General features: G+C 40.1%; 1 protein-coding gene across 1 annotated transcript in view; it reads right to left on the reverse strand.

Moving 5' to 3' along the window:
* Nucleotides 1–21,222, reverse strand: part of LOC123755121 (glutamate receptor ionotropic, delta-1-like) — a 112,602-nt gene extending 91,380 nt beyond the window's left edge. The window contains exons 1-4 of the mRNA XM_069332719.1: nucleotides 20,903–21,222; nucleotides 16,827–16,869; nucleotides 15,604–15,717; nucleotides 3,626–3,849 (exon numbers count right to left, since the gene is read on the reverse strand). Coding sequence (XP_069188820.1) covers nucleotides 3,626–3,849; nucleotides 15,604–15,717; nucleotides 16,827–16,869; nucleotides 20,903–21,222 — 701 coding nt within the window. The remainder of the gene's footprint in view (nucleotides 1–3,625; nucleotides 3,850–15,603; nucleotides 15,718–16,826; nucleotides 16,870–20,902) is intronic.
* Nucleotides 21,223–25,136: the final 3,914 nt, after the last annotated feature.

Genomic DNA, 25,136 nt, shown 5'->3' on the forward strand with positions numbered 1-25,136 from the left:
TGTTGCTTATGCATCGTTAAACGCCTAGAAAGAGATGTTGTTGTCTTGCCTATATACTGGGTTTTTTGGAGCTTACAGTCCACAAGAGGGCATTTGAAGGCATAGACGACGTTAGTCTCTTTTAAAGCGTTCTGTTTTGTGTCTGGAGAGTTTCTCATGAGTAGGCTGGCCGTTTTTCTGGTTTTATAGTAAATCGTCAGTTGTATCCTCTGATTTTTGTCTGTAGGGATAACGTTTCTATTAACAATATCTTTCAGGACCCTTTCCTCTGTTTTATGAGCTGTGGAAAAGAAGTTCCTGTAAAATAATCTAATAGGGGGTATAGGTGTTGTGTTAGTTGTCTCTTCGGAGGTTGCATGGCTTTTCACTTTCCTTCTTATGATGTCTTCGATGAAACCATTGGAGAAGCCGTTATTGACTAGAACCTGCCTTACCCTACAGAGTTCTTCGTCGACTTGCTTCCATTCTGAGCTGTGGCTGAGAGCACGGTCGACATATGCGTTAACAACACTCCTCTTGTACCTGTCTGGGCAGTCGCTGTTGGCATTTAGGCACATTCCTATGTTCGTTTCCTTAGTGTAGACTGCAGTGTGGAAACCTCCGCTCTTTTCCATGACTGTTACATCTAGAAAGGGCAGCTTCCCATCCTTTTCCATCTCGTAAGTGAAACGCAGCACGGAACTCTGCTCAAATGCCTCCTTCAGCTCCTGCAGATGTCTGACATCAGGTACCTGTGTAAAAATGTCGTCAAAATACCTGCAGTATATGGCCGGTTTCAAGTTCATGTCGACTAAGACTTTTTGCTCGATGGTACCCATGTAGAAGTTTGCAAACAGGACACCTAGGGGAGAACCCATGGCGACCCCATCTACTTGCTTATACATGTGCCCATCCGGGCTCAAGAAGGGTGCCTCTTTAGTACAAGCTTGGAGTAGTTTCCTCAGAATATTTTCTGGTATGTCAAGAGGAGTACAGGCTGGATCACGATACACTCTGTCGGCTATCATCCCGATTGTCTCGTCCACAGGTACGTTGGTAAACAGCGATTCTACGTCCAACGAGGCTCTTATCCCTGTGGCCCGTGTGCCCCGCAGTAAGTCAACAAATTCCTTTGGAGACTTCAGGCTGAAGGCGCAAGGAACATAAGAAGTCAGCAGGCCATTGAGTCGCTTCGCCAGTCTGTACGTGGGTGTGGGTATCTGGCTAATGATTGGCCGAAGTGGGTTTCCAGGCTTGTGTGTCTTGACATTTCCATAAGCATATCCAGGTTTTTATTCCCCAATGATCTTTGGCAGGTGGAGTCCGGATTTCTTGGCGTTCACAGTTTCGATCAGTTTGTTGACCTTTGCTTTTAATTCGGCTGTAGTGTCCTTCGTTACCCTTTGGAACTTAGTTTGGTCAGAGAGTATGATTGTAGAAAGCCTATTGGTCCATATTTCTTGATGCTTCTATATTGTAGCGGAGTCTTGAAGTGGGTAGAATATAGTTGTGCATTAATTGGCTGTTGATTGCTGGTGTTGACTTCTTGATGTGTAGTGCCTCGCAGATGTCAAGCCGCCTGCTATCGCTGTATCTATCGATGATTTCTGTGTTGTTTGCTAAGATTTCTCTGGTGATGGTTTGGTTGTGAGAAGAGATTATATGTTCCTTAATAGAGCCCTGTTGCTTATGCATTGTTAATCGCCTGGAAAGAGATGTTGTTGTCTTGCCTGTATACTGAGTTCTTTGGGGCTTACAGTACCCAAGTGGACATTTGAAGGCATAGACGACGTTGGTCTCTTCTAAGGCATTCTGCTTTGTGTCTGGAGAGTTTTTCATGAGTAGGTTGGCCGTTATTTTTGGTTTTATAGTAAATGGTCAATTGTATCTTCTGATTTTTGTCTGTAGGGATAACGTTCCTATTAACAATATCTTAGGATCTTTCCTCCGAATTATGAGCTGTGGAAAAGATGTTCCTGTAAAATAGTCTTATAGGGGGTACAGGTATTGTGTTAGTTGACTCTTCATAGGAGTCTAAATCAACATTGATTTTTTCACATTGTATCTATGCCCTGAAAAATAACGAACGTAAGATAAATTATTCGTAGGTTTTCTGTAGACACTAAACTTTAGTGAAAAATCTTCCCTATGAATAAGTACATCTAAGAATGGCAAACATTTATCAATTTCAGTCTCCATAGTAAATTTTATAGAGGTGACTTGGTCATTAAGTTTGGCTACAAATTCGTCTGTGTTTACATCCGAAGGCCATATACACCAAATATCATTAACATATCTAAACCATGGAATGATTCCAGTGGTAATTTTTTAAATAAATTTCTTTTCGAAGAATTCCATGTACAAGCTTGAAAGCAATGGCGATAAAGGATTCCCCATTGCCATTCCAAAAGTCTGTAAATAATACTCATTATTAAAGGTAAATTCACTTTCTTTAATGGACAACTTAACAAGATTGACACTACTATCAGCAAAAAGAGGTAAAACATGATTCATTAGTTCACGAGCTAGATAATCAAGAATATTATCAACCGGTACCTTTGTAAACAAAGAACAAACGTCAAAACTGATTAACTTTACATCAGGAGTGATATATATATATATATATATATATATATATATATATATATATATATATATATATATATATATATATATATATATATATATATGCAACAATGATCACAAAAACACTGATCCAAGTATGCAGAATAACCACATATGAAAAATAGAAAATGCTTAACGCGTTTTCGGCTAATTCGCCTTCATCAGAGCAAAGTAGAATCAAATTCTACTTTGCTCTGATGAAGGCGAATTAGCCGAAAACGCGTTAAGCATTTTCTATTTTTCATATGTGGTTATTCTGCATATATATATATATATATATATATATATATATATATATATATATATATATATATATATATATATATATATATATATATATATATATATATATATATATATATATATATATATATATATATATATATTCAATTTCAATTTAATATTGAAATTCAAAGTCTGAGTCAAGAATAAGCGCTAGGCATCATCATAAAAGTGATCTCTTAGATCAGAAGACGAAGTGGTGAAGGGCGGTACATCATTTGATTCCGTCGTTGTAGGGTGAGTCTTTTAGTACAGGTCAGTGAAGTTCCATTCCTTTCTGCGACTATTACATCTAGAAAGGGCAGCATCCCATCACTCCATCTCATAAGTAAAATTTAACACCTAATTTTGCTCGAATGCCTCCTTCAGCTGCTGCAAACGTCTGACATCAGGTACCTACATAAATATGTCGTCAACGTACCTGCATTATATGGCAGGTTTTAAGTCCATGCCAATTAGGACCCTCTGCTCTATGGAACCCATAAAGAAATTCGCAAACAGGAAGAAGGCATTCGAACAAAATTCGGAGTTAAGTTTCACTTACGAGATGGAGAGTGATGGGAAGCTGCCCTTTTCTAGATGTAACAGTCACAGAAAGGAATGGAGGTTTCCACACTGCAGTATACACTAAGGAAACGAACATAGGAATGTTCCTTAATGCCAATAGGAACTACCCAGACAGGTACAAGTGGAGTGATGTCATGGAGTGGAGTGTAAAATAACTGTTTATGTTTCTTACTTCTGGAAATCTTCTACAACCAGCATCATGGCGTTCATCATGGAGTAGGTCCTGCTGAGGTCTGGATTATTGACCAAGGAAGCGTTGGTGACAGCGAGGAGCCTGGTCGCTGGACCCACCAAGCGGCCCTTGAGGGACCACTGGGCGAAGGCGGCGAGGAAGGCGAGGTCGTCGCTCACCACCACCACCGTCACGCACCACGACACCTGCCGCAGCTGTTGACGTCAACATGGTAGACGTTATGTGGGAGTGACCTGCCTGCCTCAGTAGTGGTGTGTGAGTGACCTGCCCGCCTCAGTAGTGGTGTGAGAGTGACCTGCCTGCCTCAGTAGTGGTGTGAGAGTGACCTGCCTGCCTCAGTAGTGGTGTGAGAGTGACCTGCCCGCCTCAGTAGTGGTGTGAGAGTGACCTGCCTGCCTCAGTAGTGGTGTGAGAGTGACCTGCCCGCCTCAGTAGTGATGTGAGAGTGACCTGCCCGCCTCAGTAGTGGTGTGAGAGTGACCTGCCTGCCTCAGTAGTGGTGTGAGAGTGACCTGCCCGCCTCAGTAGTGATGTGAGAGTGACCTGCCCGCCTCAGTAGTGGTGTGAGAGTGACCTGCCTGCCTCAGTAGTGGTGTGAGAGTGACCTGCCTGCCTCAGTAGTGATGTGTGAGTGACCTGCCTGCCTCAGTAGTGGTGTGAGAGTGACCTGCTCGCCTCAGTACACAGCAATCACAAAACGTTGTTGCAACCTCCACTAACGTTTCCATAGGATTGTGGGAAAGAAAAGTTGCAATTATGTTTCAACAGGTCCGTGAGCAGCGTTTAACCCACGAATGGTGAATTATTTTTTTTATGTAATTTGACAAATTTCCTAACAGTAATTTGTCCTATATATTAAAAAAAATCCATATATAAATAATAAATTCACATACATTACATATATAAATTTTTAATTTCGTTGGATAGCTGTATGAAACATTCTTAAAGCTTTTAGTTACTCGAAGATTGGATTATAATTTTTTTGCGATATAGCTAATATTGGATTATGCAACACTATTTGTTCCCTTATATTTAAAAAGTATTTTTTCATGTTCATTTATTAAGTTTTTATGTCATTTTATAACTTACATTAATAATAATTATAATTGCTGTGTCTGAGTTGTATAAAAAGTGTGTAAAACATTTATTTAGTCTAACTGTTTATTTAATTTGTTAATATGATTTTGCTAAAAAGAAAGTTATACCAGTATTTGCTAACTAATATAGTAAATAATACTGTTTTCATGATTAAAATTTGTTTATAAATTATATTTATGTACTTTGTTACGGACCCGAGTCTAGCGTCGTAGCACGGAGCAGTGACGACAATGCCATCTGTGAGTCGGCTCCCGAAACCCCCTCCAAATGGACGACGCCATCTACCGAGGACGGGATATACTGGCCACAGGGGCTGGTTTCCCATCTTAATCAGCTCGTAACATAGCCGCTGCTGACCTCTGGTGAGGTGGTGCTTAGACAGCAACGCCATCTATGGAGTAGATAGGTGGACGTTTGTGTCTAAGCCCGTAAGTGAGGTTCCCTAGTCCCAGTGCTAATGACGTGTCTGATTACAGAGTCGACCTGGGACTGCTGTAAAGGACGATGGATCAGTGTACCCAAGGCAGCCAAAGTCTCTCCATGAGTTTGCTCTGAAGAAGCTGTGAGTCACCCCCGGACGAACACTGTTGAGAGTGTTAGCCTGCCTGTGACGTGGCAGAGTCGAGGAATCGTTGTATCTGGGGGCTGGCTGGTGGAGGAGACTAGCCACTGTGGTACTGAGAGTGGAGAGTGATCAGCGGAATCACACGAGGCTCCTGCCTAGGGCTCGCAACCCTAGTATTGGTCGTGGAGTGGCCTACACAGCGTAGCTGATCGAAACCTGGCAACTACAGGCTGGATTGTGGTTGAAGGCCTCCACGACGGAGCACCCAGTGGGACTGTGATTTGTCAGGCCTGTGGCCAGGGTAGATTCGCCAAGAGAAGCCCAGAGGATTCATCGTGGGCCACGAAGAAAGGAACCAGGGCTACTCATCGTGAGCACCGTGGAGCATCCTGTGTCTTCAGAGGAAGACGATTCTGTACATTGTGTATTTATACCCCTCATGTGATAGTTTATATATTTATTTATGGTGGTGGTGATTATATATATAAAGCAGTGCATTTGTATCCCTTCCCCTTTAATTTAACTTGCGTTACGGAACACACCCCTTGAAAGGCACTACTAACTTGGGGCCGGATTCCCGAATTCTAATAACACCAGAAAAGAACCCGGTTGCGACCCAGTAGGGCCGTAACATACTTCATGTAAAATACTATAACATAAATGGGAAATTTGGTGTCGTAGATGTATGAAGGACACACAACATTGATTCTAACATTTTTAATGGAATTCACAATTTTAAGTTTATCAAAATATCTTTATTATATATACATCTATATTATAGCAGATTTTACATTAAGAACATATGGGGTGAGTACAACTACATTACTGCAAATAGAGGGAGTACAAGTAGGTGAGTACAACTAGTTTAGTACAACTACATGAGTGTAACTAGGGAAGTACAACTAGGTGAATACAACTATAAGAGTATAACTAGAGGGAGTACGTGTAGGTTAGTACAACTCGAGCACTGTTAGGTGAATACAAGTAGGTGAGTACTACTAGATAAGTACAAGGAGAATACAACGAGATTATTACAATTAGGTGAGTACTTCAAGATGAGTACAGGTAGCTGAGCACTATCAGGGTGAGTACGCCTAGTTGAGTAAAACTAGATGAGTACATAGCTTGGTAAGAACAAGTAGGTGAGCACATCTTGGTTAAGTACGAGTAGCTAGTTAAGTTAGTTGACTACAACTAGATGAGCACAACTAGGACAGTACAATTACGTGCTTACAGCTAGGGTGGTACAGCAAGGTGAATATAAGGTGAGTTCAACTAGGTTATTACATCAAGGTTAATGTAGCTTGATTAAAATAGCTAGGTGAGAACATCTAAGTGAGTACAACTAAATGAGTACAGCTTGGCGAGTGCAACTAGACTAGTACAGCTAAGTGAGTACAACTAATTAAGTAATTACAATTGGGTGAGTACAAATACATGAGCACAGGGAGGCAGGTCCAGCAAGGTGAGTACAGCTAGGTGAATACAACTACTTGAGTTAAGCTTGATGAGTACAACTAGATGAGTTTAACTAGGTGAGTACAGCTAAGTGAGTACAGCTTGGTGAGTAAAGTTTATTTTATAAACTTTTAATTTTATAAACTTTTATTAGGTTTATTCTCTCTAGATGTTCCACTATTCTCGACCTGATTACTCTCTCTAGCAATTTGCAAGGAATAATTGTCGGTGACAAAGGTCTGTAATTTAGTGCCTTCTTTCTGTCCCCTTTCTTGAATATTGGGACTACATTTGACTTTTTTCCATAATTATTGAAGAATTCCTGTTTCGAGTGTTTATTAAAAACTCAGTTAGTGAGTGACACAGTACCTCTGCAGCCTCCTCCAGTGGCCATAGTAATATTAAGTGTGGCACAATTGATTTGGTTAGACCTAGTTCCTTCAGGTGTTTTTTTAACCTTTTAAACTGTGACTACTGTGTCATCCAGTGTTCCTCTGGCCTTTCATCACTCAACTCTTGTCTCCACAGTGGTTCCATTATAAAGACCAGGAATCTTTTGTTTAGTTCTTCACACATCTCCTTATCATTTTCCGTATGACTTCCTCCTCCCCCCCCCTCCTCCCCTCCTGGTCTCTTTAACCCAAACCGTGGTCCCTGATTGTTTTTCTCTGTATATGGCAATAAAAAAGCTTTTTATTGGTCCCTAGCTTTTGTTACTATGTCGTTTTCAATATGATTAATGTGATTAGGATTAATGAATAATTAATGTTTTTTTAATTAATGATTTTATATTTCATTACATTATAATGATTTGACTATATTTCAAGGTGATAACTATTGGAGTGTGAAGAGTAAAATATGACTAATATTTGTGTACTGAATAGATTTGTGTACTATATGCCTTTTTAAATAGTTGAGGGTACAAATAACCTCAGCTACTCTACCCTTTAGAGATGTCTTTTATTATCTCAATAAAACTTGAACTTGATTAAGTGATCTCGAGTATCAGAGAGAACTCACATTATTTCCCTTGAGCCCGGCAATGTTAAGATAGGCCTTGTCATGAGAAAGGTGTTAGAAGTAATACAGGAGTGTCGACACGTGAATGCCACCTGATTGGTTACTGAGATGGCAAGAGTTGCTCTGATGCAATATTAGCTCAGTATAACATCAGTCAGTAGAGTATATTTCTCCTCATGTATTAGCAATTACATTCTCTGATTAAATATATATTTTTGTACGTTACTTGTTCATGTTGATCCTTTACTGAACATTGGCACACTAAACTGCTACAATTTCTGTCCCTAGAGACTTTCTCCAAGCTGCATTCTATTTAGTCCTCCTCAAAGTACACACAGTTACAAAAACACTTTCGCTGCTCTGGGGGGCAACCCACCGCGTCCTTCAAGGTAGGTAGGCCGAGCGTCGCTTGTGAACTAACCACCACACACAAATATTTATTCTCTTTTCAGCTTTTTTACCTCAATTGTCTTGCTACGTCGTTCAATTTTGAATGAATCATATTGTTCTCAATAGAATGCTCTAAATGAATATTTGCATATAAAAACAAGTATTGAAACAACGTTACCAATACCATTAGATAAAGTCATGTGAACACTACCAGCTTTTCTTCATTATTTACAGTCATTATTCATTCCCGACATTGTTAATACCATATCATTCGTTAGTGTGTTGCTTCCTTCATAAGTGTTTGTATCCTAATATCATATGTATACATAAATGAATAAACATATTTGTATTTACCACCGGATGATGTTTGTAGAGCATGAGTTGAACATTAGGTTAAACCCTTGCACCTGCTCCAGGAAAAGGCTTCTTGAAGTTGCTCAACAGATGTTTTATAGGTAAAGGAGGATGGTGGGTAAGCATAACCGCTTAGTCACCCCGAATGTCCTCTTGCGATGGTACAAGCTGTAGTACGGTGCAGCACACAGTGGCAAACGACACGACTTGCACCTATATCTTGAGGTTATCTTGAGATGATTTCGGGGCTTTTAGTGTCCCCGCGGCCCGGTCCTCGACCAGGCCTCCACCCCCAGGAAGCAGCCCGTGACAGCTGACTAACTCCCAGGTACCTATTTACTGCTAGGTAACAGGGGCATTCAGGGTGAAAGAAACTTTTGCCCATTTGTTTCTGCCTCGTGCGGGAATCGAACCCGCGCCACAGAATTATGAGTCCTGCGCGTATCCACCAGGCTACGAGGCCCCCATCTAGTATCCTTCCTTTTACCAGACTTGTAGCAGACACCACACCTCAGCGCTTTCTCAATGTGAATTTGTTGATGGATCAAGTTCCTTTTCAGACGTTCAGGTTTATCAACAATATGAGGTCTTCTCCTAGCAGCAGCACCACTAGTTGTTTGAACCTCGTCTTCTGAGTCAGATTACCAATGTTCATTTCTAGGTGAAGAAGGGAAGAGTGGCGGCCACACGCCTGATGGTCCGGGTGTTGCAACAGTGTCACCAGTAGCACTGCTGTCATCCTCATATACAGGAATGTGTCTTGGTATCTGTTACCGTCGTTTTTGCACGAATTTTAGTACCATTGCCACACCTCTAATCCACATTACCAGCCCCAAAAGAAAGTACGTTTGGACCACCTCCCAATCCATTGCTTTTGAACAACTGAAAACTTTGCACTAATCAATTCTCCCCTTGCCAGATGTGAAACGACCCTTAATCCTCAATATCGATGCCAGCAGCATTGGCATTGGGAATGTGTTAATACAGCAGCGAGAGGGAGAAGTCTTACCAGTCAGCTACTACAGTTACACACTGAAACCTCACCAGAGAAATTACGGCTCTATAAAAAAGAGCTACTCGCCATCTTACTGTGCTTGCAACGATATGAACCCTACCTTCAAGGACACCAACCCATCATGATCTACTCTGACCACAATTCTCTTCGGTTCCTACAAGCCCAATTCTCTACAGCATCTACTCCGTTGGGCCTTGTACCCGCAGAACTACAATCTCAAGATCTACATCAAAGGCTCGGACAATATAGTCGCAGAAGCACTATCCCGTGCCCATGAAGTGGAACCTCCCACTTCCACCATACCTCAAGCAGCAACATCTCAAGCAATAGGAAGGGGCTTCTGGGAGGAGCTGTCATGTAATTCCCCTGCACAGCTGTGGAAAACTGTCTCCTCCTATCACCTTCACTGTCTTCATGCTACACTCCATCTCTACGACAGCATAAAACCAGACAGTCACCCCAGACTTCTGACTGGATATTCTCCACCTGGTCACTCTCTACAAGCCCCGTGACCCCAGCCAGGTGCAGCTCCCCGGTGAGCTGTTACAGCTGCTAACTACTTGTTATTTTACCGGCTCCTCGTCATCTACAGCATTGCCACCTGACGTGATGTTGATACCTGGTTGATGGGGTTCTGGGAGTTCTTCTACTCCCCAAGCCCGGCCCGAGGCCAGGCTTGACTTGTGAGAGTTTGGTCCACCAGGCTGTTGCTTGGAGCGGCCCGTAAGCCCACATACCCACCACAGCCCGGTTGGTCCGGCACTCCTTGGAGGAATAAATCTAGTTTCCTCTTGAAAATGTCGGAAACTAGATTTATATATATGTCACCAGTAGTCAGTCATTCTCAGTAATATATAGCCCTGCTGTCGACTACAGAAAACAAGCTCTCCTCTGGTGTTCCTGGGATTCATCACTGCTTCCATTACTCACTGTTTGCTTCCTCCTTCGTCGTGTGACGGTGGTCGTGTTGAATTGTAAATACTGTATAGTCACCACATTCATTACAAGTAATGTAATGTTGGTCATATTTTCTTGTATGTATGTATACTCACAAAGTAATTTCAGGTACCATTTTGTTATGTTTATTAATGCTTAAGATTAAAGTAAACATTGTTGATTGTGCATCTGTTTCTTATTTAATCCTACAACTTTCACACAGCAAGGGCCAAAAGAAGCACTGTTTTTATATATGATGAGAGTGTGAGCCACATTACATCTGCCCAGAGCAGCTGAGATACTGTAACACGTCACAAGGTTTACTCCATACTTGTCAGGTTTATTTGGATTATAAACCATGAAAGTTCCATGACATTGTACCTACATCGAGACTCAGATTTTTCTCAGTAATGTATATTGTTTTGCATTTGTTAGATATTACATTACTGTTGGTCTGTCTGTATTGTCTTTGGGACTGGTATAATTGTTATGAGTATGAAAATGCCTTGCAGTCGATATATATATATATATATATATATATATATATATATATATATATATATATATATATATATATATATATATATATATATATATATATATATATGAATGAAAACTCACACCCCAGAAGTGACTCGAACCCATACTCCCAGGAGCAACGCAACTGGTACCTACAGGGCGCCTTAATCCGCTTGACCAAAGAATGAGGTGATTTGATAAAAGGCTATGCCCAAGATTACCATCCGAGTGCCGGCGGGGAAGTTGTTCAAATAGCTTCGGCTATCATTTCCTTATGTCCGGCCGTGATGGTCAAGCGGATTAAGGCGCCCTGTAGTTACCAGTTGCGTTGCTCCTGGGAGTATGGGTTCGAGTCACTTCTGGGGTGTGAGTTTTCATTCGCATATAGTCCTGGGGACCATTCAGGCTTGTTCGCATATATATATATATATATATATATATATATATATGTCGTACCTAATAGCCAGAACGCACTTGTCAGCCTACTATGCAAGGCCCGATTTGCCTAATAAGCCAAGTTTTCCTGAATTAATATATTTTCTCTAATTTTTTTCTTATGAATTGATAAATCTACCCATTTCATTATGTATGAGGTCAATTTTTTTTCATTGGAATTTAAATTAACGTAGATATATGACCAAACCTAACCAACCCTACCTAACCTAACCTAACCTATCTTTATAGGTTAGGTTAGGTTAGGTAGCCCAAAAAGTTAGGTTAGGTTAGGTTAGGTAGGTTAGGTAGTCGAAAAACAATTAGTTTATGAAAACTTGGCTTATTAGTCAAATTGGGCCTTGCATAGTAGGCTGATAAGTGAGTTCTGGCTACTAGGTACGACATATATATATATATATATATATATATATATATATATATATATATATATATATATATATATATATATATATATATATATGTCGTACCTAGTAGCCAGAACTCACTTCTCAGCCTACTATGCAAGGCCCGATTTGCCTAATAACCCAAGTTTTCATGAATTAATGTTTTTTCGTCTACCTAACCTACCTAACCTAACCTAACCTAGCTTTTTTTGGCTACCTAACCTAACCTTACCTATAAATATAGGTTAGGTTAGGTTAGGTAGGGTTGGTTAGGTTCGGTCATATATCTACGTTAATTTTAACTCCAATAAAAAAAAATTGACCTCATACATAGTGAAAAGGGTAGCTTTATCATTTCATAAGAAAACAATTATAGTAAATATATTAATTCAGGAAAACTTGGCTTATTAGGCAAATCGGGCCTTGAATAGTAGGCTGAGAAGTGAGTTCTGGCTACTAGGTACGACATATATATATATATATATATATATATATATATATATATATATATATATATATATATATATATATATATATATATATATATATATATATATATATATATATATATGTCGTACCTAGTAGCCAGAAATCACTTATCAGCCTACTATGCAAGGCCCAATTTGACTAATAAGCCAAGTTTTCATAAACTAATTGTTTTTCGACTACCTAACCTACCTAACCTAACCTAACCTAACTTTTTGGGCTACCTAACCTAACCTAACCTATAAAGATAGGTTAGGTTAGGTTAGGTAGGGTTGGTTAGGTTCGGTCATATATCTACGTTAATTTTAACTCCAATAACAAAAAATTGATTTCATACATAATGAAATGGGTAGCTTTATCATTTCATTAGAGAAAAAATAGAGAAAATATATTAATTCAGGAAAACTTGGCTTATTAGGCAAATCGGGCCTTGCATAGTAGGCTGAGAAATGCGTTCTGGCTACTAGGTACGACATATATATATGTATATATATATATGTCGTACCTAGTAGCCAGAACTCACTTCTCAGCCTACTATGCAAGGCCCGATTTGCCTAATAAGCCAAGTTTTCATGAATTAATGTTTTTTCGTCTACCTAACCTACCTAACCTAACCTAACCTAGCTTTTTTTGGCTACCTAACCTAACCTTACCTATATATATAGGTTAGGTTAGGTTAGGTAGGGTTGGTTAGGTTCGGTCATATATCTACGTTAATTTTAACTCCAATAAAAAAAAATTGACCTCATACATAGTGAAAAGGGTAGCTTTATCATTTCATAAGAAAAAAATTATAGTAAATATATTAATTCAGGAAAACTTGGCTTATTAGGCAATTCGGGCCTTGAATAGTAGGCTGAGAAGTGAGTTCTGGCTACTAGGTACGACATATATATATATATATATATATATATATATATATATATATATATATATATATATATATATATATATATATCGACTGCAAGGCATTTTCATACTCATAACAATTATACCAGTTATATATATATATATATATTATACCATATATATATATATATATATATATATATATATATATATATATATATATATATATATATATATATATATATATATATATATATATATATATATATATATATATATATATATATATATATATATATATATATGTCGTACCTAGTAGCCAGAACGCACTTCTCAGCCTACTATGCAAGGCCCGATTTGCCTAATAAGCCAAGTTTTCATGAATTAATGTTTTTTCGACTACCTAACCTACCTAACCTAACTTTTTCGGCTACCTAACCTAATCTAACCTATAAAGATAGGTTAGGTAGGGTTGGTTAGGTTCGGTCATATATCTACGTTAATTTTAACTCCAATAAAAAAAATTGGCCTCATACATAATGAAATGGGTAGCTTTATCATTTAATAAGATTTTTTTTTAGAAAATATATAAATTCATTAAAACTTGGCTTACTAGGCAAATTGGGCCTTGCATAGCAGGCAGAGAAGTGCGTTCTGGCTACTAGGCACGACATAAATATATATATATATATATATATATATATATATATATATATATATATATATATATATATATATATATATATATATATATATATATATATATATATATATATATATATATATATATATATTAGTATATTTTGGTAGCAGTCTTTCCTGTAGACATATATTATTAAATATGACCGAAAATGTAAGATTAATAATTCTAACACGAATTTTCTCAATCTTTCGTACATTACGCTTCACTGTTGGAGGTAAATCAAAAATTAATTCTCCAAAATTCATTTTTATTTCTAGTCTGACGCGACACGGGCGCGTTTCGTAAAACTTATTACATTTTCAAAGACTTTAGTTCACAAATACACAACTGAATAGAACTTACGTATCTCCGATTTTATATCTACATTTGAGTGAGGTGGGAGGGGTGATGTGGCATTATCACAAGACAGAACAAGAGGGGATATTAATAGGGTATTAAAAGTATCAACACAAGACAGAACACAAACAATGGGTATTGAATAGAAGTGTTTGTAGAAAGCCTATTGGTCCATATTTCTTGATGCTTCTATATTGGAGCGGAGTCTTGAGGTGGGTAGAATATAGTTGTGCAATAATTGGCTGTTGATTGCTGGTGTTGACTTCTTGATGTGTAGTGCCTCGCAAACGTCAAGCCGCCTGCTATCGCTGTATCTATCGATGATTTCTGTGTTGTTTACTAGGATTTCTCTGGCGATGGTTTGGTTGTGGGAAGAGATTATATGTTCCTTAATGGAGCCCTGTTGCTTATGCATCGTTAAACGCCTAGAAAGAGATGTTGTTGTCTTGCCTATATACTGGGTTTTTTGGAGCTTACAGTCCCCAAGTGGGCATTTGAAGGCATAGACGACGTTAGTCTCTTTTAAAGCGTTCTGTTTTGTGTCTGGAGAGTTTCTCATGAGTAGGCTGGCCGTTTTTCTGGTTTTATAGTAAATCGTCAGTTGTATCCTCTGATTTTTGTCTGTAGGGATAACGTTTCTATTAACAATATCTTTCAGGACCCTTTCCTGAAAAACGGAGCTTTATCATTTCATAAGAAAAAATTTAGAGAAAATATATTAATTCAGGAAAACTTGGCTTGTTAGGCAATTCGGGCCTTGCATAGTAGGCTGAGAAGTGAGTTCTGGCTACTAGGTACGACATATATATATATATATATATATATATATATATATATATATATATATATATATATATATATATATATATATATATATATATATATATATATAATTTTGCAGTCATAATATTAGTGAAAGTAACTACATTCTACAATTTCCCTGTTTGCCAGTACATACTGATCATTGGCAACCATAATTCCCATCAACAATGAATGTCCCAAATATCTGGCAACATCTCTCATTCACATCAGCCCACTTATTCTTGTTGTTAGTATATTCAATGGACATGCTCTGTGATGCATCCAAGTTTGTTTCATATGCTAAACAGTTCAGTAACTCTCGCATAATAAATAACTGTAAAAAGCCCAAAGGAGTGGTTGGTATGGGGACAGTAAAGGCTGGTGTTCCAGTCAAACTCTGTACAAATGGTGCAGTGTTGTCAGTAGACCCGGCTTCAGCAAAACTGTTGAGTGGGGGTACGTGGGGCCCGTGCGGTACGTGGGGCCCGTGTGGTACGTGGGGACCCGTGCGGTACATGGGGCCAGTTGGGTTCTACTCCTTATGGAAGTGCCTGCACGTGGGTCTGCAACATCATTGTCATAACTCGCCTCACATTCAAACTCATCTTCAGGTGCTGTTTTTGTTTCAATCACCTCACTTTCTACATCACTATCACTTTCTGCACTGTCAAGACCACTGCGTGAAAATTCGTCATCTACAGCCTGAAATTTTGTTGGTGTGAGTATCACATTTCTATGCTTTCAATGAACACTCGATACCTTTCTCTCGTACGGATTTCTTTCATTGCTTTCCTCTTGCATTGGCTCTGTTCTTGAACCCTATCCTTCTTGAAGTCAATTGGCAGTGTTTATATTGCCGGTAACAACAAATAGCTGAGAAAAAAAACGAAAGAGGAATCTTTTCGACTCGATGGGAGGCCGCGGTGGCCACGAGCGGGGTCACGAGAACAATTAGCGTTGGTAGCCGCCCACGCCGCGTGGTCGGGATGACACGTGGCATATATAGAGAATGGGAAGATGTAGACGCTCATATAAAAAATGTTCCAAAGTATTCGGACTATAAATGGAATTTTTACAAATTGCTAAATTATTGACGCTGTTTGCGTCTTCCTGCATACTCCGTATTTTGGTTTTATGACGAAATGTGTGTGATAGAGCAGCGAAAGTGTTAATTAAGTGTTCCCCAGTATCAGACAGAACTCACATTATTTCCTTTGTGACCCGCAATGTTAGGATAAGCCTAATCACGAGATAGGTGTTAAAAGTAAGACAGGACTGTCGACACCTGATTGTTATTAAGACGACTAGAGTCACTCGCTTTGATGCAATATTAGCTCAGCATAACATCAGTCAGTAGAGTAAGTTTCTCTCCGTGTATTAGCAATTACGTTCTCTGATTAAATGTATATTTTTGTACGTTCTTTGTTCATATTGATCCTTTACTGACCATTGGCACACTAAACAGTGGGAATGACCAACCTGCATCAGCAGTAATATCAGAGTGTCCTACTCATTTCGGCAGTAATGTGAGTGACCTAAACACGTCAACAGATATGTGAGAGTAACCTTACACATCAGCAGTAATTTGAGTGACGTACCCGCCGAGCTTGGTCGACCACCCTAGAGAGCTGCATCAGAGTCACGTTAGCGTCCTGGCCGTCCGCTGCCACCTCCCACATCGACACTCCCCAGGGCACCAGCAACTCTCGCCCATGCTGTAATTATAACTTGATATTACAAGGTATCCTGACCCTAACTACATGTAAATGTCGGGGCATATCTCCTGTGCCAGATAAGTACGACGGGCTCACCATAGCCCATGCTGCTGGAACTTTCTGTTCCAAGTAGCTGAATCTAAAACAACAACATGTAAATGTCTTCACCGTCATTCTAGCCTTTCATCCAAAGAATTGTTTGATTCTTTTCCCAGGTTTTCCATTGTTTTATTCAATTATTCTGCCTCTCACCTTGTATTCACTTCTTGTTCATTGTTAGCTGATAGAGATTCCAGTGCATATTTAATATTCTCGAAACCCCCATACAGAGCATATACAGCATCAAAATGTGCTGACCATCGCGTGTCAGACAGACGCTTGACCACAATTTTTTTTGTGGTCAAGTGTCTGCTGCTTTTACTCACAAGTTTAGGCTGTGTCCAGCACAGGAATAATAGATGGCAGACTCATTGAGTTGATGAATCCGTGCTTGTAATCCACTATATCATCCAGATATATTTGAGGCATTATCTGTGAGAGATGAATCTCTGAAAGCCTAAATTTATTGCTTTCATATATTGTTGCATGATTAAAGATTCAAGTTTCGTTAACCTATCCCTTTATATCTTCCCCGCGAAAACGCGGGAAAAGCCTATGGCTATGATTGGTCGGCAGGTGATGACGTCACACGTATCTTGGAGTTTCACCAACGTGCCAGGAGATGCCATTCGAACCCTAGATACGAGTGGAGGACTACGCTATGCCCAAGAGCTCCGGGCAAGCGGTTTTTCTTAAATCTAGATATACAGTACTATTTTGTAACCGGAAAACAAGCCAGATGCCAAATCCCTGGTGAACCTTCACGGTGCAATTGAATTTGAAATCGTACTTGAAGAAGGAATTTACGACACAAACACTGGTCTAGGACAAGCCAGACCACGTTTGTCATCCGCAAGGTGAAGCATTTTGAAGATCACTAAGTAAGGAGTCATGTGCAATACTCAGGGGAGAATTGTTGGGTAAACCACTTAAGGAAGTGATGGTAGATAACGTGTGCTCGTATTCTGATTCAAAGTGGAAATGGATTCAGTGTCATGTGTGCTTCTGAGAAAGTGATTGTCAATCCAGCTGTGAACATCCTTAGGAACAGTCAAATGTTAATAGCTTAGTGGTGAAAATAAACAATTGGCATTTCGTCATAGCATTGGGTGAGTAGAGAAGAGATATTTTCCTCACTCGAGGCAGTGTATAGCGGGTGTGTATTGCTGCACCACACGGAAAACCGGAAGTGACAGTGTGAAGGGAACCACATTCAAAGTGCCCGCCAACGGGAATATCTCTTATTCTAGGTGCTCCTGATTGGTGGACGGCGGCCCTGCACAGTGACTGCACACCTCCTCCGAGGACACCTGGGGGCAGAGAAGACAGAGAAGAACCGCACCTGACTGCAAGCAGACCTGTTACTGACGCCCCTTGGACAGTGGTCATATTGGCCAGTTTTCTTGGACCCCGCCCATTCTCTCTCCTAAGAAGCCATCATATTGCTTCAGCTCGCCCCCCAGAAGACTTCAGCTCAAGGTGAGCAACTATCTTCCTTATTACGCATCTATATATGTATATGCCGATTACCACGTGGTCGGTCGTCCCATACCCCATAGGCGACCGCCTCCACAATATTGTGGTCCGGTTACAATATCTGCTCCCCACCCGGAATGGGTAGGCCCTTGTTTCTTAATATAAATTCCTTCCCAAATATAAGCTGTGTATAGTAGTTACAGATTATTAGTTACTCCGCAGGTGCAGTTTGAGGGAGGAAGAAATAACATTGAGTCAGCCTGTGTTAACACTAGACATTCCCGGTCACCACAAGAACCCTGTCCAACGACGTTTCATACACGGGATAGAAGGATGTCCAGTGCCTATTATCAGGGTGTTTCTACTCGCTAGCTAAGAAATAACTGTATTTACTAACCCATTTAGTAGCATAACTATTATTTTGTAGTTTACTGGCATTATCAATACCAGGTGTGATAGGCTACATAAGTATTATCCCCCTTCCCAAAAACTTGTGAATTGGATAACTCCCAGCAGGACTAATTAATAAAATACAGTCCACTTTGCAAAGTGGACTGTAGTAAATATACAGTCAAAGTAGTATATTTACTACTGGACTTTGCAAAGTCCAGTAGTAAATATACAGTCAATTCTTAATTGATAATATTGAATTGAAGTAAACAAATAAGTTAATAATTTAAGTAAATAAATTAAATAAATTCCTACTGGGAAAATTCTCCATATAAATTGAAAATTGTTTGATAGTTAATTATCTCTGACTGTTGACTGTCGGAGTAACAGTAGTGATAACATAAATTGTTTGAGTGAGTGTTGACTGTCTGAGTGACAGAAGGATTAGCATAAACTGAGTGTTAATTAATTCATTGTGATTGTATGTCTTGATGACATTGTTAAAATAATTACATGTTGTTGTGATTGTATGCCTTGGTGACATTGTTTAAGTAAAGTAATTAACTGTTGTTATTGTTGTGACTGTCTTGGTGACAGTGTTCTTTGTATTCATTTACGTGTGTGTGTAAATTTGTTGTGTTGGTAAAGTGTACTGATACTGCCAGTAGCTCGAGCAGTAATTGCTAAGAGTGTTCACAGGTTAGTTCACTTCTATTCATGACCTGTCCAGTGGGTCGAGACGGTTGTCTCTTACAACACCTGAGAGAGTGATGGTGGTAACGAATTCCTGCTTCGCAGTGGTATTTTGACAGTTATTAAAGTGACACTCTTGGATAACGTAACAAACGTGTGTTACGGTGTATTAGCAAATAAGTTGTTGTATATATATTCATTATTTTTTTTACACGTGCCTTTGATGTTATTCCTCATGCTGGAGTACTGCCCCCATATTTATTGTCTTGCTACATGAAAATTCGTTGATTTGAGCTGGCTCGGGATCCAGCCACTAACCCAAAACACTGAATCATAAATTCGGTGTGAGAATTTATGATTCTCACACCGAATTTATGATTTATCCGTCCTCTAACTGCCAGATTTGCTTGCAAGCAAGTTGCAGAGAGAACGACCTAAGTGAGGAAGGTTCGGTATTGCTTAAGGAATTGAAGACCGCCCTGGCCATCATTTACACCAAAAGTCCTTAGATCTTTGGCGCCTTGCTCACGCCTGCAGAGTGATTCATTTGTTTATCATAGGCAAACCTTCAAATCCACATCCCCTTAACCAGTAATAATCTCACATTCTGGCGCCCAGCACAGTGCTAGGGTTGTGTGGAAAAATTGGTCATTTTACAGCTGACGCTCAAGGTGGGGCTAAGAAGTGTATAGGGTTAACGGAAATACCATACTCTCACATTATCGTATGACTGACTACAGCACTTTGATAATGGAATTTTGTTCTCAATAATAAAATCCACGACAGTTTCTGTTAGATCCTTTGTTCCATGAGAAAAGATGGGGATGAACATCAAGAAACGTTCCACAAGTTCACAGCCTTTAATGTATTGAACAGTAAATGTCAGTTGATTTGTGTGTAAGATGTCTGGAGTGGAATCTGCACTAATTGAATAATACTTTGCCTCTTTTACTTCTTCAAGAATAGTACAAAGAACATGTTGTCCCATTAATTCAATAAATTCCTCATAAACATTTTGAGATATATATGATGGATTTCCTTTTCCAGTATGTACATACATTTTGAGATGTTCTTCCAAGAAAGGGTCAGATTCTCTGCTATACCTAAATAGTTGCCATTTTTTGCTGACCTAATAATCTGATTTTCTCCACGAAATAGCAAACCTCTAGAGGCAAGAAGACGAATTACAGAAACCACACGTGTCAACACTCTATGCCAATATTCCTGCTCTGAGCGATGCTGCTCAAGTAAAGAAATCTACACCTCCAGTTTCTTTATGAGTTATCAGATATGCTATCATGCAATTTCTATGTTCTCCATTTTCATGTTATACAATAACACTGCTGTGCTTTCTGTCACTGAACTCCAATATAGCAAAGGGAAATTTTGTTTGGACAATAGGCAACACACAGAGCAATACAAACGACCTTGGGATGGTGAATAGAGTAGCCTTTCAGGGTTTACATACTCGCCATTCCAGAAGTTCATGTTTAAACACATTGTGTGATAAATACCTCAATTTCATATCCTCTACTCCTGCTTTATAAACTCTGCGTGAGTTTGGAGGGTTGCCATCATGATTCTGACATGAAGAGGGCCCACTACGAATACAGTAATCTATTGTGTCAGTATCATTAATGTTCCATTGCCTCGGATCTGTCTCTGGGATTGCAAATTCCTTTACTGTTACAGATTTGGGTATTACCTCTTGTAAAATGTCACCAGCAGCAGCAACAGGCAATGATGGTATGTTTGATGAAACTGGATGATTGGTAGCAGGAATGGATGCTGATGAGGATGCTATTTCTGAAGGAACAGTACTAGTGGCTGTCATTGCAGGAGTGGATGCTATAACTAAAGGAATTGTATGAGTGGCTATTGTTGTATCTGTGTTGAGCCACGATGTTAATTTTGGAAGTTTTCCTATTTTCTCCTCTGCAGCTCTCTTCCTCTTCTGTGCTCCACTCAACACATTTCATTTCATTTCTGCTGAAAGAGTTAGTCACCTGGATATATATCTAAAATATTTAGTATTTAGTCACACACCAGGATGTAGGGTTATATTATATAAGTGTTTTTTCACCAAGACCTAAATACTAACACATTTTGCTGTTATAATGAGCATGTCCTATGCTCACAGGGGGCCCCTATTCTCGTGGGGTCCCCAGACAAGTGCACATTGGGGCCATGCAGTACGACGGCTGTGATTTTTTCCAAAACAAAATTCAAACCTGGAACTGTAATGTATGTATACCTATTAGAGAGAATGTCTGTCTGTCTGTTTGATTGTGGCTGTTCGAAGTTGGAGGTCAGACGCTAGAGCTTTACCCAAATGAAAACCGAAATGGTCTGGGGTACTCGACGGACACTGACTTTTATCCATAGGCCTACGTTAAATACTGTAAACAATATTAGTATAACTATCTCCATCCTAGGCCATTCATGGAGTTAAATGTAAAAAATAGTATGTGATTAATGTGGAATTTTAATGGTCGTAATAAATGCACAAGAAAAATACAAGAAGAAATAGGAGAACAGCAGTCTTAGAGAGACAGTTGTTTGAGGGTTTCTTAACAGTGTAACAAAAAAATTCCACCTATCCCTACATTTGATAGTGAGAAGTATAACAAATAAAGGAAGAAAGGAATAAGGGAGAAGGGATGAAGGGAAGGTAGTGGATGGAGAGGTGGAAAGGTTTAGAAAACGTGGACAGGGAGGGGAAACATGTCTGTGGGGCAACAGAAAACGAGGAGCGCATGGGAAGAGGAGAGGAGGAGGATTAGGAGGGATAAGAGGGAGAAGGGAAAGTAGGAGTAGAGTGAGTATAGGAGTAGGGAGAGTTGACTGATGTATTCTATGAAAGTTATACTAGTGTTAATTTTACTTTACATTTTCTAATATAAGCTGCCACCACCTGTCTCATACGCAAACAAAATCTTAATTCCACTTAAGGAATCTGACAGGAATATTGCTTAAGGTCTGTGGGGACCCGCCAACACCCGGTTGAGTGGCGAGGGCGGTAATGCGAGCCTCACTCACGTCTCCTCGCCATGCCTACCTTGTTCTCTATTCGAGTTTTCCATCTAGTTATCTCTAGCCTTAACTCTTACTTGAAGAAACATTGTTTCAAGAAGAGGACTGAACAAAAGTCAAGCTTGTTATTCTACACATTAACATTTATTGAATCAAATTACTTCAATTTCCAGCAATTGAATACAAGTTCTTACTATTTAACACTGAATTAATCAGCTTAAGACATCCACTCATCCTCAACATATCTTGAGGTTATCTTGAGATGATTTCGGGGCTTTTTTAGTGTCCCCGCGGCCCGGTCCTCGACCAGGCCTCCACCCCCAGGAAGCAGCCCGTGACAGCTGACTATCACCCAGGTACCTATTCTACTGCTAGGTAACAGGGACATAGGGTGAAAGAAACTCTGCCCATTGTTTCTCGCCGGCGCCTGGGATCGAACCCAAGACCACAGGATCACAAGTCCCGCGTGCAGTCCGCTCGGCCGACCGGCTCCTGAAGAATGCATTAGCATTCCTAATGCATTCCTTCTTCTTCATCCCTTCAACATGCATTAGCTTCTTGGATCCAACTAGACTCGTCACCACTAAGACACCCTGGTCAGTCAGGCAATACTGACACCCTTACCTCATAACTCAGATAAATGCACCCTGAGGGTGACTGGCTGTCACTCGTCAGGGTGAAAATCGCGGGAAAGGGGCTGGCTGTCGAGGACCAAGTCTTTGCTCTCTCTAAACTGCCAAATAAGGCGTATATATCCGCTCCTTGCCATCCTTGGGGGGGGGATAAGTTGTACTCTTCCTCATCCCCAAATATGGACTGAGAAACAAAACTAACCCTTATAGAACCCAGGCAGGTCCTGTAGTACACAAGGCCCTCGTTGTTAAGTACAACCATGTCAACAAATTGAACCAGCCAGTGTTCATCTCACTCTTCCACTACCAACTCACTCCAACTTACTACACGCATACATGCACACACTCACACACACACACAGCACACAGCTTTGTAACACAGCATCAACATGGGTTCAGGGATGGCAGGTCCTGCCTCACAGGGTTACTTGAATTCTACGACCAGGCAACAAAAATCAGCCAAGAAAGAGAAGGGTGGGCAGACTGCATATTTTTGGATTTTCAGAAAGCCTTTGATACAGTACCACACAAGAGGCTAGTGAAAAAGCTGGAGATGCAGGCTGGAGTGAAAGGGAAGGTACTCCATTAGATAAAGGAGTACCTGAGCAACAGGAGACAACGAGTCAGTGTGAGGTCTCAGATTGGCGAGACGTTACGAGTGGAGTCCCGCAAAGGTCAGTCTTTGGACCTATACTGTTTCTGATATATGTAAATGATCTCCCAGAGGGTATAGAATCGTTTCTCTCTATGTTTGCTTATGATGCAACAATTATGAGGAGGATTGAAACAGGATGATAGTAGGAGGCTCCAAGATGACCTAGACAGACTGAGTGAATGGTCCAACAAATGGCTGTTGAAGTTCAACCCGAGTAAATGCAAAGTAATGAAACTAGGCAGTGGAAACAGGAGGCCAGATACAGGATACAGAATAGGAGAGGAAGTACTTAATGAAACGGACAGAGAGAAAGATCTAGGAGTTGATAGCACACCAAACCTGTCTCCTGAAGCCCACATAAAAAGAATAACGTCTGCGGCATATGCGAGGCTGGCTAACATTAGAACAGCGTTCAGGAACCTGTGTAAAGAATCATTCAGAATCTTGTACACCACATGTGTAAGACCAATCCTGGAGTATGTGGCCCCAGCATGGAGCCCGTACCTTGTCAAGCACAAGACGAAGCTGGAAAAAGTCCAAAGGTAAGCCACTAGACTAGTCTCAGAACTAAGAGGCATGAGTTACGAGGAAAGGCTGCGGGAAATGCACCTTACGACACTGTAAGACAGAAGAGTAAGGGGAGACATGATCACAACCTACAAAATCCTCAGGAGAATCGACCGGGTAAACAAGGATAAACTATTCAACACTGGTGGGACGCGAACAAGGAGACACAGGTGGAAACTGAGTACCCATATGAGCCACAGGGACGTTAGAAGGAACTTTTTCAGTGCCAGAGTAGTTAAAACGGATGGAATGCATTAGGCAGTGATGTGGTGGAGGCTGACTCCATACACAGTTTTAAATGTAGATATGATAGAGCCCAGTAGGCTCAGGAACCTGTACACCAGTTGATTGACATTTGAGAGGCGGGATCAAAGAGCCAAACCTCAACCCCCGCCAGCACAAATAGGTGAGTACAAATAGGTGAGTACAACAATCGGAAGAAAATAGGGAGCAGGAGACCAGATACAAGGTATCATTTGGGAGATGAAATATTTCAGGAGTCAGAGAGAGAGAAAGACCTGGAGGTTGATATCACGCCAGACCTGTCCCCTCAAGCTCATATCAAGAGGATAACATCAGAGGCATATGCCAGGTTGGCTAACGTAAGAACGGCATTTAGAAACTTGTGTAAGGAATCTTTCAGAACATTATATACCACATATGTCAAACCAATCCTGGAGTATGCGGCTCCAGCATGAAGTCCATATCTAGTCAAGCATAAGACTAAACTGGAAAAGGTTTAAAGGTTTGCCACCAGACTAGTACCCGAGCTGAGAAGTATGAGCTACGAGGAGAGAGTACGGGAATTAAGCCGCTATCATTATTTTAATTTATTTTTATCAATATATTTTCTAATTTTTT

The sequence above is a fragment of the Procambarus clarkii genome, chromosome 28 (assembly GCF_040958095.1).
Source record: "Procambarus clarkii isolate CNS0578487 chromosome 28, FALCON_Pclarkii_2.0, whole genome shotgun sequence".
Classification (NCBI taxonomy): Eukaryota; Metazoa; Arthropoda; class Malacostraca; order Decapoda; family Cambaridae; genus Procambarus; species Procambarus clarkii.